At 45.1% G+C, this 17,096-nt stretch overlaps 2 protein-coding genes across 6 annotated transcripts in view; one reads left to right on the plus strand and one right to left on the minus strand.

Moving 5' to 3' along the window:
* RASSF5 (Ras association domain family member 5) overlaps window positions 1-3,394 on the plus strand; it is a 32,510-nt gene extending 29,116 nt beyond the window's left edge. For all 3 annotated transcript variants that reach the window (XM_074849956.1, XM_074849957.1, XM_074849958.1), the window contains one exon: window positions 232-3,394. In XM_074849956.1, the coding sequence (XP_074706057.1) occupies window positions 232-384 (153 nt within the window). In that variant the 3' untranslated portion in view covers window positions 385-3,394. The remainder of the gene's footprint in view (window positions 1-231) is intronic.
* A 596-nt stretch (window positions 3,395-3,990) lies between these two features.
* On the minus strand, window positions 3,991-16,654 carry EIF2D (eukaryotic translation initiation factor 2D). 3 transcript variants are annotated; one of them, XM_074849953.1, is made up of 15 exons: window positions 16,509-16,654; window positions 15,080-15,270; window positions 14,305-14,388; window positions 12,089-12,179; window positions 11,303-11,410; window positions 10,370-10,659; window positions 10,076-10,193; window positions 9,576-9,621; window positions 8,781-8,884; window positions 6,726-6,884; window positions 5,913-6,002; window positions 5,709-5,804; window positions 4,680-4,800; window positions 4,362-4,536; window positions 3,991-4,256 (listed from the first exon to the last, which is right to left on the minus strand). In XM_074849953.1, exons 1-15 carry the CDS (start codon window positions 16,562-16,564, stop codon window positions 4,186-4,188), a joined length of 1,800 nt encoding a protein of 599 aa, XP_074706054.1. In that variant the 5' UTR covers window positions 16,565-16,654; the 3' UTR covers window positions 3,991-4,185. The 3 variants fall into 3 exon arrangements, with proteins under 3 accessions (XP_074706054.1, XP_074706055.1, XP_074706056.1); XM_074849954.1 differs by having other exon boundaries at window positions 3,991-4,278; XM_074849955.1 differs by lacking the exons at window positions 14,305-14,388; window positions 15,080-15,270; window positions 16,509-16,654 and adding an exon at window positions 12,907-14,006.
* Between the last annotated feature and the right edge of the window lie 442 nt (window positions 16,655-17,096).

A 17,096-nucleotide genomic window follows, 5' to 3' on the forward strand; every position in this document is an offset into this window, starting at 1 on the left:
ATTAAATCTAGTCTCGGGGGCTCAGGACTGGGATGGTCCTTTACGCTGCAGCCCGTTATCCCATCTTTCTCTCTCAGGTGACGCTGCGAGATTAAGCTACCTGGAAATCAGATACGAGTTTAAATGTTTTTTATTGTTCCTCTTTGCAGATTCAGGGGAAAAAAAACCCCACAAATGCAGTATGGTGAATGGCGTGTGCTTACTTTCCCTCTGTTTCTGCTGGTTTTGCAGTGGGACGCATTCTCCATCCCAGAGCTACAGAACTTCTTGATGATACTGGACAAGGAAGAAAAGGACAAAATCCAGCAAGTGCAAAGGAAGTACGAGAAGTTTAAACAGAGACTGCAACAGACCTTGAAAGAAGCGAGAGGCAAGCCTGGATAACCCTTCAGGAGGCACTGGGCATCAGACTAAGCTAGATACTATTTTTAAAATGAAAAGACACTTCTCAGGACACCTTATAGTAGTCAGTCTCCCTCTTCATCCTTCCATTAAGGACTGGCTCACAGCACCCATAAAACGAACCTATTGCATTTTCTTCTTCTGAAACCTCTTATCCCAGGACGAGAGCCAGTCAAAGAACGAGAAGCTGTTTTAAAACTGCCCGTCAACAAACCAAACACAGCTGCTGGTTCGCTTTTCAGCTGTACCATCAGATGGAGAAGCTCCGTGGAAAATGCTCAGTGTTAAACCCAGCGGGAACATCTATGGCTGATGTTTTGAGCGGGGCCACGCTTGCCGTTCACACTCCTCCCAGCAACCCGCTCGTTCTGGTTCGGCGGTGCCGCGGCTCGTTGCGTGTGCCCACGTGGCCGAGTTCTCATTTCTTAAGTAGAGCACAGGAAGCTTCAGATAAAGCAGAGGAGGTTGTTGCACCAAACCACGTGGGTATTGCAGCTGTAACCAGTGCTGGACGGACTTGTTCAGGGCTAAGATAGCCAGGGAGATGTAAAGTTATGACACCAAGGCAGCTGCAACACCCAAACAGTCTGTTAGTAAGTATTATTGAAACTTGGTAATGTTAATTTCTAGAAAAGTCATCCATTTTGCTTCTATTTAACTTCCAGTTTTGAAAACAGATGTGAAGTAAAGCAAATACCCCTGATGCTTGCTAAGTTCACCAGTGTTTTACCAGTACTCTGTAGGAATCAGGACCTGTGTTTTAAGAAATTCTATTTGAAAAGTGTAAAGATGATAGGGCATAGGCCAATGGTTTGATATTGAACATTTAGCAATACATATCCAACAGACCAACCCGGGAAAACTCAAAACCCTTCACAAATCAAACTGATTTTGAGCTCTGAACGGGTCTGGTACCGAGGGAGAAGAGCTCCAACCAGGGCCAGGGTGTGGGGGTGGCACCAAGAGCCTGTGTGGGGAAGCCTTAGCGCCCGGAAGAGTGAGGGAACCATGAACCTCAGATGCTGTCCACCCACCACTCTCATGCTGTGCTTCCTCCTGCTGATCCTCCTTGCATTGCTTTCCCACCACTCCTGCCTGTGACACACCATCCTCTCCTTCCCTGTGCCGCTCTCTCCGTGTCGTGTTCTCCTTTCCCCCTCCCCACTCGCCATCGGTGCTCTGCCTGCCCGTCCAGGAAGCTTACCAGGGTTTGCTCTCTACGTGGAGCTAGGAGAGGACAGCAAGTCTCTCCCCCCCTCTCTCAGGGCTCCCCCCGTCTCCGATGCGCGCACTGCGCATCCTTCATAAAAATCCTTCAGCTGGAGCGTCAGTCGCTGCTGTAACTCTGACCAGAGACCTTGACCTTGCTGACGCCACGCAGCGGGGGCCGCAGGGCGAGGAAGGCTCCGGGGATGCCACCCTGAGACAGGATGGGCCCCACGTTTACTCTCCGTGCTCTGTGCCCAGCACGCCGTGCGCAGCCAGGTTCAGTCTTCCCTCTGTTTACACAGGACACCGCAGCAAAGCGTAAGGAGAAAAAGGACCGTTAATACTGGCCGGGTTCAGGCGGAGCGAGCGGGTTTCGTATGGATGAACAAGTGTCCCTCTGAGCTCGCTGTAGGCTGCTGTGATGCCACCTGCCTCAAGTGGGAAGGGAGGCAGCAGGTTATTGGGTAACAGTTACCACAGAGACAATGTGGAGGAGTCTAAAATTTACCTCAGTGCCTTTTTTTTTTCCTTAAGTGTAAAAACTCTGCATTTGGGCTAAGGAGGAAGTTGGAAGGGGCTTTTGTCCAGAGGCCTTGTCCCTCCTGTCCCCCCAGTTACCTGAAGGACTGTTGAGATGAGGCTGCTTTTGTAGAGGAATTTTTTGTAGAGGAACTGGTTTGTTTCTTTCTTGCAGGTGACTGCTTGGGAATGATTTATTTCCCCCCCCCCCCCCCAGATTTCTACTTGAGTATATTTGTTTATAAACCCTAAGAGAGTAACTGCATCACTTAGAGCCCCTCGGTTTGTATAAATGCCACTTTCTGCAAGCTTAGTGCCAGCTCATGGTTTAGTCAGCAGCGTAACAGGGTTTGCTAACAGGGCTCTGGCCCGCGGCGCTGGACGGGCCTCCCAGCTGTACTGTACTCTACACCCAGATGACCTTTAACAGCGTGGCGGCAGCCCAAAGAGCAGCAATCTTCATGCTTTGGGGCTGTTTGTCCATTTACAAGAATACTTATTACTTCACTATGCACTTGTGAAGTAATTGAAATAACATTTATCTAGTGCTGCGAGTCTTGGAAGCACTGTATAAATACTTCTGTTCGGTCAAGAGGAAGAACACTGTAAAAACTGCCATTGGTTCTGAGAAGTAAGATCCAGATGCTTGTTTTTAAATCCCTTCTCGTTCTGGCTAAAAGTTGTAAAGATTTCTTTTTTGTTGTTGTTGTTTTCTACTAGAGTTTTGGTGACTGTCTCCCCCTCCCTCCCGGAACCCAGCATGTCTTTGACATTTTGTAGAAGGCATGGCTTCTTATGCAATTACCGTGAATGCTGCTGAAAACCTCCTGCAAAGAGGAGGGCTGTTTCTTTCATTTTTTTCAAGATATGGGGCATTTGAAGAACAGGTAGATCTTGAAACTCAAATTCTCAACGGTCAGTTGAGCTGTGTTTAGGTCAGAAGCGTTGGCCCCTTCCTTAAGCGCAGAATACTGTTGGCAGTGCCTTTGGTTAGTATAGTGTCTTGCCTAGTTCGTGTGAATTTATTTTTCTGTCTGTTGTAAAACATGTAAAATAATGTGTATAGAATGGAATAGTAAAGCTTCTATGGCAAAGTGAAATGCATTTTTGCAATGCTGTAATTTATTTTTACTACTCCCTAGTAATTCCATGGCATTTTTAAAAAATGTCTCACTTTCAGCTTTTTCGAAGGTTCTGGAACTACTTGTTCATATGCAGACAGTGTAAAAGACAACGATAATAAAACTGTCAGTAATTAAACAAACCTCTTTAGCTTCTTTTTCTGGCGCCCTCCTATGGAACTTTCATGTATTAAGTGTAAAGGGGAAAATACAGGAATTCTTTCTAGAAGTGAATTTAAATTTCTTAACCCTACTGTAAAGTGTTTTAAGATTCAGCTAAAGAGGTACAGAACATCTATCCCTGTGAAACCTGACCAAAGTGTTCCATTAATCTTCTCTTAATATTTCAGCTGATTTGACAGAACTGCGACCCATTTCTACCTGTGATAAATTACAGTTAACGTCATGTTAAAATGTATTTATATATCAAATTAATATAAACCATAAAAATCCAGCTAATAGAGTTCATTCTCAGTGCTGAAATGTCTGATATTAATACCTGGAAATGTTTAAAAGGATAAAACCTAGAAGAAAATGGGTTTTACTTCTGATGTACACAATCTATGGCAGAACACACTGGACTGTTCCAGAACTCTGCTTACGCTCCAGTGGAGGTTCTATTACCATGCCTTTGCTAAGAGAGGCAAAGCAAGAATGTTGAACTAGCCAAAAGCCACCGTAGACAGAAAACCAGTGCACCATTAGGAACTTCTAGAAAATACATGGAAAAGGGTAATGCTAGGGGTTTTATTCCACTTTTTATTTTTATGAAAAAATGAACAGCTGGAGCAATATTATTTGGGTGAATCCTAGACCTTGTAAACATCCAGGGCTCATTTTTGAATGAATAGGGCCTATACATTATTCTTGATTTGTTGGCAAAACACTTCTATAAATAATGAGATTTGAGGAATTCTTACAGTAGATTTTTCTCTTACTTCTTCCGGCCAAGTTTTGGAGCCTTCTCAAGGCCTTGAATATATTTCCGAGGTAGCTGGTATTCTTCTGCAACATAACCAAGAGTTAACTTCAGGCAAATATTCAGAGCTCAAGAATGAAAATCTGTATCTTGCTGTAACCAGTCCCAGCCCAGTTCCAGACTCGACTTACCTAGCAGCATCTTGGCCAGATGATGGATTTGGTTGCCTTGGATCTGGACCTGAACTCTGTCTTTTGTTCCTGGTACTGGGGTGATGGTGGCACTGGCTTGTACTTTTTGTTGCAGAACGTTGGCCACACACTGTGGGTCTAGACCATACAGCTCAAGGTTCTTGATAATTGTCACCTACAGGTTTTAATAATTATTGCAAACATCACTGCTGTAGCTATTAGCTACAGGTCTCATTCATCCCAGAAAAACGAGCTGCCAGAGCTGCTCTCAGAATCTGGGCTTCTGCTCAAAACCCCTACTATTAGTTCTCCTTTTACCTTCTTATTTGATGATCTCTGTGCTATGGTTATGTTGATGGGCTCAATGTTTCCTTTCCTCACAATAGGTTCTTGTCCAAAAAACGTCACCTGGTGTAAGGGCTGCAGTCGTTCAAGGCACCTGAACAAAGTTCATACATCTGATTAGTCTGTAGAGTACAGCAAGGCTGATGTGAATTGTGTTTTTCCACTGCAGCCTCTCACAGGTTTTTGAGATTACATGAAAGCCAAGATAGTACATGTGAGAAGAACTTGTATCTTAAGAGGATAATACATGATGATCTCAGGCAAAGATCTGCACCCTAGCTGTTATTTAAAGGGACTGACTAAAAAGAAAGCTCGTCCACTGACTTGCAAAAATCATAGCTTAGATTGTTACTGGTAAAATTTTATAAATTGGTTCTTGTAGAGGAAAACCTTCTTTAATTTTGTCTTTAAGCTCAGTTGTATTGTTTACAGATCGCTGAAGCAATTTCAGTTTAAAATTCAGCATAAACTGTGTTACTGTCCCATGAGCAAACCTGGCTACAGAAACAACGGAAGCTGCTGGAGGCGCCTCAGACGCACTGTGTGATGAGGAAGCTCAAGGCAAGACATTGCGGGTATTTAGGCAAAGTTTTTCAGTATATGGAAACAATGGTCTTGTGTAGATACTCAGGCCGCTGGGATCTAAAAGGTGGGTTTAGGTTATAAATGCAGAAGCTGCGCAGCACATAAAGAGCTGGATGACTAAAAAAGGGCACGTCCATCTATCTTTTTTAAACATGTACAAATTATACACAGAACCAGGCTCTGTTTGTTTAGGAATCTTCCCCTGATAAGTGGTTAGCAAGTAAACAAAAGACCCTAACAACAATTAATGCTAGATGCTTATTAAATGGTGAAGAATGAGAGATCCTTCAAGGGAAGGTCTTTGGGTATTTTTTTGTTGTATTACTGGTAGGAAGTCACAACTTAGGTAGCTGTGGTTCTGAGTTGCGTGCAATAAATCTGTGTCATACTAAAACACTACATTGGGAAAAGAGTCACCTGCTCAAGAGGTCATCCCATTTAAGGTTGGAGATTTCATCTTGTTCTGATTTATCTAACAGGCAGTCGCACAGAATGGCATTCACCTTTACAAAGCTACAAAACAAAAACACACGTTAGAAGCAAACAAGTTCACTTTTTTCCCCCTCTAACTTGTGCATCTCCTGTTGGAAGAAGGGTCGGACAACTTCCACGTCTACTTACTTTTTGTTTGTTTCATCAACCAACTCGTTAGTCTTCACATAGTTAATGATGATGTTTCTCACCTCACTGCTTGAGAGGATGCTGCCTTTTCTAAAGAGAAAGAAAACTTTTTAACTTATTTAAGTAGTTAGGTGTTGGGTTCTGTCACTAAGACAGCAACTACTCTTGACTATGTTGGGTAGCAGCAGCTCAACACTGAAATACATCTGTGCGTGGGAGTGATTTCTTGTTACACCTCAGCTGCTGTACACCAGATAAAAGGCTCATGGGGGTGATTACAGAGACTCTAAAGCTCTTGGTTCTGGGCACCTGGCCTGGGGGGATGACCCGAAGGGCACCCCTAACTTCAGGGGACTGTGGATAACTCGTACAAAAGTGCTCAGCTGAAGAAAGGCTGCTGCTGAGTGCTACCTAAACTACACCAAAACAGACAAGATTAGTGCACAAGGAGGCAAGTGAGTTCTTTAAATTATCTGGGCATCCTCTTTTAAGTAAACCATACTGTGGGTGGGCAGAATATGCCTTATCCAATGGCAAATTAAGACAATCCAAGTAAAACGTATCAATTTTGACACTTGAGCTATCACCTCCTTAGCTGTGGGAGAAGTGATGTGAGTACTTGCTGAACATAGTTGTCACAGCCTCCTATCCTTCTTCCCTTTGTGAAGCAATGAATATATTCTTGATTCCCATCACCTTTCCTGCGGCATTGCAGGGCCCTCCCCGTGAGGGCTAGCAAAATGGTAACAGCATAGTTTTGTCAGTCTCTCTCTTCATGTAACGATGGTTTTGTTGTACTTTTCTAGTGCTTACCTGTGTCCAGATTCCTGAAAGAGTGGGATCATTTTTGTCGAGACCCCATAAAGCGGAATGATTTCAGGAGCATGGTACGCTTGTTCTCTCTCTTCACTCTTGCTGTCTTGGGCAGCAGAGGCTGAAGAAAACCCTTCAGGTACTGCAAATGCTTTAATGCTGAAATGAGAATTATTTGGTGAAAGAGATTGAAAGTAATCACTTCCATTTCACTGAGAGACTAAAACCTAGCAGAGTCACACAAAAAGCTTTCTGGTCTGCTGTACAGTATGTCAGTTCCTCCAAATGCCTTCCACTGCAGTGGGGGCTGTGTCTGTGGATTAAAGGACATGATGAAAGAATTTGAAGCATTAGCTGCAATTACTAATTTGTCCTTGTACACATTTCAAAGACACGCATAAATAAGCACCTTAACTCAGGTGATATTAAACACTTTTCACTCTGAGTAAAGCCCTGTATGTTGGGGAAAAAGTAAATCTCTCCATCTATTCTAAGCATATGTGACTCTTGTAATTAGAGGCAACTGCCATAATTCAAAGGATGCAACCCCATCCCACAGAATTGCTAGAATTTAAAAAAACCCCAACTGCACTCTCCACAAATGTACAGACATTTAAAAGCTGAAATGATTCTTTAGTGGTCACTGATAAAAGACAGTTCTGGAAGAGAGGGGTAAGAACCGTATCAGTGCAGGAGCTGGAGTCCCACTTCACTGACCAGAGCTGCAGGGTCTATGCTTGCCCCTAAGAGAACTGACCAACTGGGTTTGAGGATGCCTGCCTCCTAATAAGGTCAAGTTTAATGAGAGAAAAGTTAATGCAAAAAGTCAAAGTAATTCTGCTTCCTTCCAAATGCAGAAGAGAAGATATGCTTATAGCTACAGAAACGTTCTCCACTCCATTAGTTGCCAAGGAGATGTGATATAACAGGAAGCCTCAGGCCCACTGGGAAATTCCAAGAGTGAGCTAACGTGCCAATATGCAGAAGGGACAAGTAGGATGTTCTTGATGTGAGGTAACTACTAATCCTTAGAAAGGTAAAAGAAACACCGATAGAGGAACTGGGTAATAAGTAACTGAAAGGGTAAGAGTATTTGTGCAGATCAATATGTGTAATGGGAAACACAGCAATTTTTAAAAAAATTTTTTTAGATGGTAACTTTGGCTTCTGATTTCGCAAAGTGCTTGATTTGATCCTACATGACATCCTGAGACTGTAGTTTCATGAGGATTTATTCAGCAGCAGTGTCATCTTTTTACTGGAGTTACTGTTTAGACAGGTAAGATCACTTCAAAGCTCAGCGATGAGTTGTCCCAGCACACGGGTGGAACGGGGAGGGGGAGACCTGCTTAAACTGGAAGGGCAGAAACCAGTCCCACCGTTATAGTCCTTGTTACACAGATGGAAAACTGCCTGATGGGTTTCAAACCTTCTTGCCTCCCTTCCCTCAACAATGACAAAGAAACTCACACAAACTGTCAAGACGCTGTCAGAGGAATGTGCTTTTTAGTGACTGCTAGCAGGCTCGATACTGTAACTCTTTTATTAGCATCCAAACTGGAAGCCAGAAGTTTGTCTTTGTAACACTGCAACAAATTGCAATGAATTGAATCCTCCTTAGCATTTTCAAAGCTGTTTCTCTGGAAAATTTGTACACCCACTACAAGGATAGAGAGCCTTATGAACTTCCAGATCATTTAACAGTCCTCTTCCATCTTAAGTTCTATGGATGAATGCACAACTAACAAGAAAGGAAAGAGGGAAATCATGACACTGTCATTCAACTTTAAGCATGCTCAGTGCTAATGAGTAAAGAAGGAAGAATATAGTTTACCTGGAAGAACTTTACAGGAGCAGGAAACACAAGCAATGTTGTACAGAAGCAGGGTATAAAAGGCCTCCATAGCATATTAAGATTAGGAAATGGGGGCTGCTACAGCTATTCAGAACAGGAATTCAAGCAGAGGATAGGTAATAAGAGTTTGGAAGTAGCAGATTCTGCTGCCTTCTTTCAGAGACTACCAACTCTTTTAAAGACTACAATATTCTACGTACTCTGGATGTTTCCAGTCCACTTCCACGATGCTCTCCACACCTTTGTTCAGCTCCTTCACTTGTAAGATCTTCTGCTGCTGCATACATTGCAGGAATTTAGAGAACTGAAGGAAGCAATAATGAGAAACGTGGAGTCAAGCATTTTAATTTCCTGTTCATGTGTTTCTGGCTGCCCTAAAGTTACTTGCTAAGTCAGAAAAACTTCTTTTAAAAAAATAAACAACCCACACCCCACACCTCTGCTTCTCTAAACACAGCAATTGCTAAGGAGCAGTGAGTACCTCTGGCTCTAGAAGAGAGTAAAAGCAACTGTAGGTCTGTAATCTGTGTGCTCTGTGACATTCTTAGCCAAATCACAGTACGCCTCACACGGACTACCGTGGGACCTTTGGCAAAGCACTTTGTCTTTGCTTGTCACCTACACAACAGGGACAACATTGTCTCCTTTCTCTTCATTTTTGTTCGTTAACAGCTTTAGAAAAGGAATGGCCTCTTCTTGCAAGTAACTGCACTGTCCAACAAGATCAGAACCCTTTAAGAGCTATCGCAGTACGCAGTGGCAGACAGCATTAGCTGCGTTCAAAGCAGATCAGTGCTCAAGCTTTCAGGACAATTACTTTTCTCCTTGGATCCCGCAGGAGCAGAGTTGAGAAAAAGAACTTGGCTTTTAAGAACAGCTTCTAGGCTTTTTTTGTTGTCTATTTGTTTTACAAACACTTGAACAATTTTGACTTCAAACTTTTTCTCTCTGTTTTTTATTTAAATTAATGCAAAAAAACAACATAAAAACCTCACCTTCTTATAGCTTGATTTCTTTATGTCCAGTTGTTGTCCAGCAGGGCTATAAATGGATTTTTTAAAAGTTCTTTAGTTATAAGTCACCCTTCATTTCTTCTTAAATCTTGCTACTTATGCTAGAAGTTTCTTAACAGCGGAAATACAAATCACACAGAGAAAGAATTACTTCAAACAAGCTAATAAATAGAACACGATGAGTGAAGTTAGTGCTGACGTTCTGTGGGTAGACAAACAGCCACTTAAGTGACTAATCAATCTTGAAACAAATGTCAGCCAACTCAAGTTAGCTACCAAGTGCACATCCTGGTCTGGACAATCCTTACATCAAAGTCTCTGATGTAAGAAGTAAGCATAATCTTAGATCACCTTAGGTAAGGACTGGATTTTGCTTTTGAGTCAAAAACTTCATCCTAAATATCACACTCAGTCTCCACAGTTTTAAAGACAAAAACCCAGCCCCAGCACGCAAATCCAAAGACAATCTTCTTACCACATACCAGCATGAGAACATATGGCTGCGCAGAAATGTGCTGGTGAGCAGAGGGAGATCAGACTTCTTTACTTTGCATTTTAAGGCATGAAAAAAGCACTGATTAAATAATGCATCCATTTGCTCTGCAGGGGAGAAAAAGGACAGGTAAGCAGTGAGTAGTGTGTCTTTCAGACCACAGAGAACTGTGTCTATCCCGTTCTCACAGGGAGCTGTCTGGAATGCACAGTGCTCTGGGTCGTGGGTACGGGCTTCGGCAAACCGAAGCGGCACGGTTTGGTTCGCTGGGATGCAAAAATACCTTGTGGAGTCCTGCTGTCTTCAGCTTCCTGCTGAACCTCTGTGTCGGCACCTTCAGCTGTTTCTGCTGCTCTGCTCTCATTGGGATCCTCCTTCCCTGTCAGCATTGCACAACTGTCTCGCTCCTTCAGGCTCAAATCACCAACATCCACGTGCTGCAGCGGGTCAGTGGAGAAGCTGATGACAGGCTCTTTCCCCTCCATCTCTTCCTCATCTTCAGCACTCTCCTTTTCAGCAGGATCTGTTACCAAGGGAGCTAAGGTAGGAGGATAAGATTTGTCACCATATTCCCTATAAAAGGAAGAAAAAGCGTAACATAGCTTTCTGTTTACTGCTTTGAAACCCACAGACCAATGAACAAATGTCACCCTGATAACAGGCACTGGCAGTCGCACAGATCTTCTTCCGCATTCTCAAAACTATAGAATTTATTTTTAACTCATCTTTTTCCATAAACTCTATGTTCCCCTCATGAATCTTAACTTAAAATTGAGCAGAATAGTTGAATCCAAATGCAGAGCACTCATTTATTTAGTTGAGACTGGCACAGCTGACCGTTTTTAAGCAAAAATGATTCAAAGTTCACTTTTGATAGAACAAGACTTTCTAAAATCAGATAACAGGGATGTTCTAGCTTCATTTCTATAATAATTACAGGCAGGTTGAAGGAACTGAATCAAGCGAGTAATTTTATATATCTATTTCCCAGTATGTATATAATGGATAGATGTCAGGACAGACACCTGCTTCTGTCAGAAAAGTGTGGTCATGAAAAACATATAGCTGAAACCTTAATAATGGTCATATCTAAACTATGCTCAAATAACTCAGTATGTTGAACTAACAGATTAAACTTACTGGGCCACAGATACTGATTTTAGCAAACACGTGAGACTTGTCAGGCATTTTACCAACTGCCTGGCGATATACCCACCAGAGGTGATCCGTGTAAGTGTGCAACACCGCAAAGCCCTTCCCCTTCATTCCAGCAGCCAGCATTTCCGCAGTGGACATAGTGGCAACTGCAACTGCCACTGGAGCTCTGGGAAAAGAGGGAGTTTTACAGCAGGGCAGCACAAACACACAGTGCCACTCGGACAAAGACAGACTGTGCCATTGTGATATACTGAATTTCCTTTACCACGGCCTTGTTCTTTAAACCTGCTTTTTTTTTTCTAAAGCATCTAGGTATTTTCTGGTTCTGTCTCATCTTTCTAGTATGTAAACTCTTCCAAAGAATCCTAAGGATATGTGCAGCTGTGCTACTGAAGCGAAGGTTGCGCAGTGACACATTCTTTGCCCTAATAAAGTACAAGTATATGCACTGCCAAAAGAGAACAGCAGTGGGGGAAAATCCAACAGCTTTAGCACTGCTCCCTCACTCTGAATTTCCTCGCAGAATAAAAGACAACTGTGTAGAATACAATCTTTTGTTAAAAAAAAATTACTCTGTTTCAAAACAAATTTACCAGTTGTTCCCCCACAGGTCCAAAAGAACCGATGTGCAAAGCTGTCCACCTGAGCTCAAACGTATCCTAACCCGGAAACTTCAGTGGATCTTTTTTCTGCTGTATTTTCCATTGTTTAGGTCCACAGGGCATCAAATGCACGAGAACAATTCTGCTTTTATTTCCTCAAAATCCCCAGAGTCTTCCTGTAAAAAACCAGTAACTAAACATGAAATGAAGCTAAGAAAGGATATGAATAGAGTCCTCCATACCTGTTTCCCAAGAGGGTGACAGCACAGAGCATGCCCCGCTCTACTTGAGGGAAGCCAGAAGATGGCACTACAACTCCTGGCAGCATCAGATCTGAAGAAAAGAAGAAAGCACATCCATCTCTCAATGAAAGCCTCAGCCACAACCTCCTCCACCCCCATCCCTCCTGTTACTCAGCAAAAACACAAGTCTGTTAATAGCTGAGCACATGGCAGATAAAACATGATTCTCTGTTTCTCCTAGTAAGGCAGCAGTGCTCGCTACCGCCCTGGGGAGTGAGGGATCCAATTCACAAGGGTGCTGGGCACATCCCAAAAACCCGCAGAAGAGCTAAGCACACGCAGCCCCTCGCCCTGTCAGGCCCGAAGGGAGCACTATGTTTAACAGAAAGGAACAAGCTCCCAGCCTAGAGAGCATCACTCTTCATTCATGACACGGAAAGAGAAAGGAACACGGAGATGTCTCTGGAACTGCCCCTTTACTCCTTCCTGTCCCAAGGGCAGGTTATCCCAGCAGCTCTCTCCCTGAAGAGAGAATCGCCCAGAATTTGCCACTGCTGACCCAATCCTCCAGATCTGACCCAACAGCTGAACTCTCCTCAGCACGAGGAAGCAGCCTTAAGCATCTCCTTGCTAATCTGGACAGAAACAGTACTCCTTGTTGTGCGCTTCCTCCTGCTTTCCAAACCTGGGCCGAATAGACTGGCATGTGAGTAAAGAACAGATGTACAGCATCACATCATCACCAAATTACATAAAGAGCATCTGTTCTCCCTCAGAGCAGCTATACCTCTCTAGAGCTTGCAGTCTCATGGATTGACCTGTGTTCCACGGTTTGGTTTTGAAGGCATCTCACTTTTTTTCTCAGCATCATAGATTTAATGCGTATGCTGAAGAAGCCAACAATATTTTTCCTCCCGTTCACCGTCACAACAACTTTCAGCAAATCTAGAATGAACTCTGCAATTGCAACAAAGGCTCCACATCTCTGAAGACAGAAATCACATAAAGGCCATAACCCGACAAGGTACATAACGTGTGTGTATTATGTAAATAACCAGGGCAGACAGCAGATACTTGAATTCACAGAAATATCACGACTAGCACTACCTCACTTCTCTTTGTAACCGAATGCTCCCTGAATCTGCTCCCTCCCTCCCTCCATGTCTGCAGCCCTGGACAGTCTCATGCCTTTCCTCTTCTTTCTGAGATGTGGCTCTACCTCTCCCTCTGCCTTTGTTGGCCATTGTCTCAGTAGCCAGCTTCTTATCTTTGGATCTACCCAGAGGTAGCCTGGTTGCCATGGGAGATGAATGACCTGCAGCCCTCTTTCATCAATGTCCTTCCCCCATTAGTAACACTTTTTTTTTTCCCCAGAAACTAGGTCACAAGTCAGCAGCAAGGCCTGCTCAGATGTTTATCACAGCTACACATTCAAGCACTTTATTTCCCCAAAAGCAAACAAAGTAAACAGAGGGACTCGAGTTCTACTTTAGGTACTGTGTAATGGAAAAAAGACATCTCTTTCTACACGTTCACTTCCATTTACAGACTAAGGCTGCAGTGGCTGCAATTTAATCTTTTTCTGGTTGAGCAGTTCAGCAATTTAATGTTTATAAAGAAAGACCTGATTCTCGTGAGCCTGAACTGCATCCAAAGCAGGTTCCAGAAAATAGCCTCCTTACTTGTTAGTCTTGATCCATAATTAGGTGGTAGAGCTAGTAATCCAGGAATGCAAATCCAACCTCACCTGCACAATCCACAATTTACTTGACAGTGATTACAACTGTAGGTTCCAATATAAACTCACTTCTTATCCATAGGATAAGCTGCTTCACCTCTGAACGGACAGGAAGCGGGGCAGCAGCAAAGGAACTCAGCTGCTCAAATGAAGTTATAAAAGACAGACCAATGACACAGGCAGTTCTGTGTCCCAATTCACCCTGATCACCCTGAGAAGATATTTCCAAACCTGAGACTCCCACGTGGAACAGGTTACTGCAGTTAAACAGCTTAACCTACTTTGTTTCATTCACAAACTTTTTTTACAGCTAATTTATTTTCTTTTTTAGGACATCACCATGATTTACTTTTGAGTACTTATTCTTCATACTTTTTTGTTTCAGGTAGATTTTTGCCACTGGGAAAGATAACATCAAAAAAGCCTTGAAGGCAACTCCTTTTTGCAATGCAATGTGACAAAGTTGTAGTCCTCTTACCTGCTCCTCCTGCTAGTTTCTGTAGCACAGGGGGCCATGTTGAAAAAGCAGGAAGAAGATCTGGGTAGACCCACAGAGTGTACACTGTCCCAAAACAGAACCAAATTTAATCATGCATCATTAAAAACTTCTCTAGCTGTTGCTTCCTCCCATCTTTAAGACTAGGCAGTACAATACTAACCACCACCAAACACCCTCCTGTTACTCAGGTAATCAAGAAATCTGAAGCCAGAACAATCCTACAATAACTAGTAGATGTGATGGAGAAAAATAAACTGCTAGTTAATACAAGCTCATGTGAATTATAATAAAGGACATAGATAAATGTTTGCATTATTTTCCTTAAATCAAGGACACTCTTGAGCTAAAATGCTGCTCCAACCGGGAAGGGTATAGGAAAAAGAAAAGCATAGAATATCAGAGTAATTCACTGCCTAATTCCAGGGGTGCCCCAAAGTGGACATCATGCTTCTTGGAATTATACCTTGCAGTGGACAAAAGAGAGAAAAGGGGCTAAGATGTTAAACTATGACTTAAAAGAGTCGTTCCCTGGTTTCCAACCTCTGGGCACCTCAATTTCCTTTTTGGAGAGAGAATCCAGAAATGCCACTGATTTCGCAAAGATGTTGGTAGAATAAATGCACTAAAAATTATGAAATGTAGCAACACTATAGCAACAGGATAAGCACTTAAGAGAGACACAAGGAAATCTTTTGGGGAAAGGCTGGTGCCCAGTAAGTAAAGAGGGAGGATTATTCTAGCCCATTCCCCATACCTGTTGGATACAGAGCTTTCTCAATTTCAAACAGTATTGGGTTCCTGTTATTCATGTAAACAGTGACGGCCTCCCCTTTGTGAGAGTATATTTTGATGACATTAAGCTCTTCCTTGTTTGGAATAAACTCAGTCAATTGTTCAGCACTAAGGTTAGGAAAAGCTGCTGCAACATCAGTTCGTAGTTTTCTCCTGTAATGACAAAATCACAAATGTGTTACAAAGCTGTCTAGGCCATCCCTCAAAATAATTCCTAGATCAGTAGTTAGTATTTTGTTGGCTGCTCATGAGATGATTCCCCCTTTTTCACAGAAGGTAATTTGAAGCATTTGTGTACGGGTTTACAAACGAGATAGTTGGATGGTGAAAGAATACTGGGAAAAGGCCAAATATGTTTGCCCTGCTCACCTTCTCCCTTAAACACCTGCTTACAGCTCCTGTTGCTGTCTTTGCCCCTGGTTTGCACTGGGATTTGATTACTCCTGAGCACTAATCTGGGAGTGTCTGACTAGCTCAGCCCAGCCTGTCACCACAGCCTCTCGCAGCTCGGGCACGGAGCAGCCAGGGTGCCGTTGGATTTCCCTCTCCGTCCCGTTTTAATGGATGTTTGAGACACGGTGACCGGCACGAGGTGGGTTCGTGTGGTCACTCACAGACACATCAAGTGACTCTAAAAGATTGGCAAGTCAGCCTAGCATCACTACACAAGAATATACAAGATCAGCTAGGCCTCGAGATAACAACTCATTTAAACCCAGTTTAATCACGGCAGCACCTTCAAGCGCAAAGCGCGCTCCGTGCTCAGCCCCGCCAGGGTGGACGCGGCTGCAGCTCCCCACCTGCCCTGGCCGGTGTCTCACAGAATCACAGAATCGTCTCAGTTGGAAAAGACCTTGAAGCTCCTCCAGTCCAACCATCAGCCTAACATTGACCGTTCTCAACTCCACCAGATCCCTCAGCGCTGGGTCAACCCGACTCTTCAACCCCTCCAGGGATGGGGACTCCCCCCCTGCCCTGGGCAGCCCATTCCAACGCCCAACAACCCCTTCTGCAAAGAAATCCTTCCTAAGAGCCAGTCTGACCCTGCCCTGGCGCAGCTTGAGGCCATTCCCTCTTGCCCTATCACTCATCACTTGGTTGAAGAGACTCATCCCCAGTTCTCTGCACCCTCCTTTCAGGGAGTTCTAGAGGGCGATGAGGTCTCCCCTCGCGGGGGCACAGCCGGGGAGGCCGCCGCTGCCCTCGCCGCCTCCTGCGCGGCACCGGGACCGCCGAACCGCGGCGATTTCAGGCCGACACCGCCGCGCCCGGGGCCCGCCGGGCAGCGGGGACAGGCCCGGCGGCGGGAGGCGGGATGAAGCCGCTCCCCTCAGCGCAGCGCGGCATCGGCGCGGCGGGGGGCTCCGGCCCAGCCCCGGCCCGGCACTCACCGATCGGACCCCTTGATGGCGGTGTTGGATCTCACCCGGAACGCCCTGGAGAACATGGCGGGCCCGCGCCCCGGCCGGCGCCGCGCTCCCCTCAGGCCGCGGCAGCCGCCATGGCGCCGTCCCGCGGTACAAAAGCGTCCGGGCGGAAACCGCCTCCCCGCGGCCTCGCTCCGACCGGCCCGGCCCCACCGCCCCCGGGCCCGGGGTCAGCCCCACGCGAGGGCGGCGCGGCCGTGAGGCCTCCGGAGGCGCCCGAGCCCGCGGGCGTTGCGGGTTTTCTCTGAACGGAGATTTATTTATTTTTTCTTTTTCCCAAACGCCCGTGCTTTGTTCTGTGAGGGGTCTCCTGGGGCGGGGAGCACCGGGGGGGGCGGGGGGGAGAGGGACGAGAAACGGGCAGTTTTGGGTACGGCTTTAACAACGTAGCGAGGTTTGGCGAGGAGGCTGCTCGCCCGCTCGCCCGCCGCTCTCCGGCCCGCCGAGGCCTGCGGGCGGCCAGGCCCCGGCCCCGGCCCGCTCCTCCCGCCTCCTCCGCGCCGCCACTGCGCAGACGCGGGGGGGGACGGGACGGGGGGGAGGAACGGGACG

Source organism: Strix aluco, chromosome 25 (genome assembly GCF_031877795.1).
Source record: "Strix aluco isolate bStrAlu1 chromosome 25, bStrAlu1.hap1, whole genome shotgun sequence".
Taxonomy (NCBI): domain Eukaryota; kingdom Metazoa; phylum Chordata; class Aves; order Strigiformes; family Strigidae; genus Strix; species Strix aluco.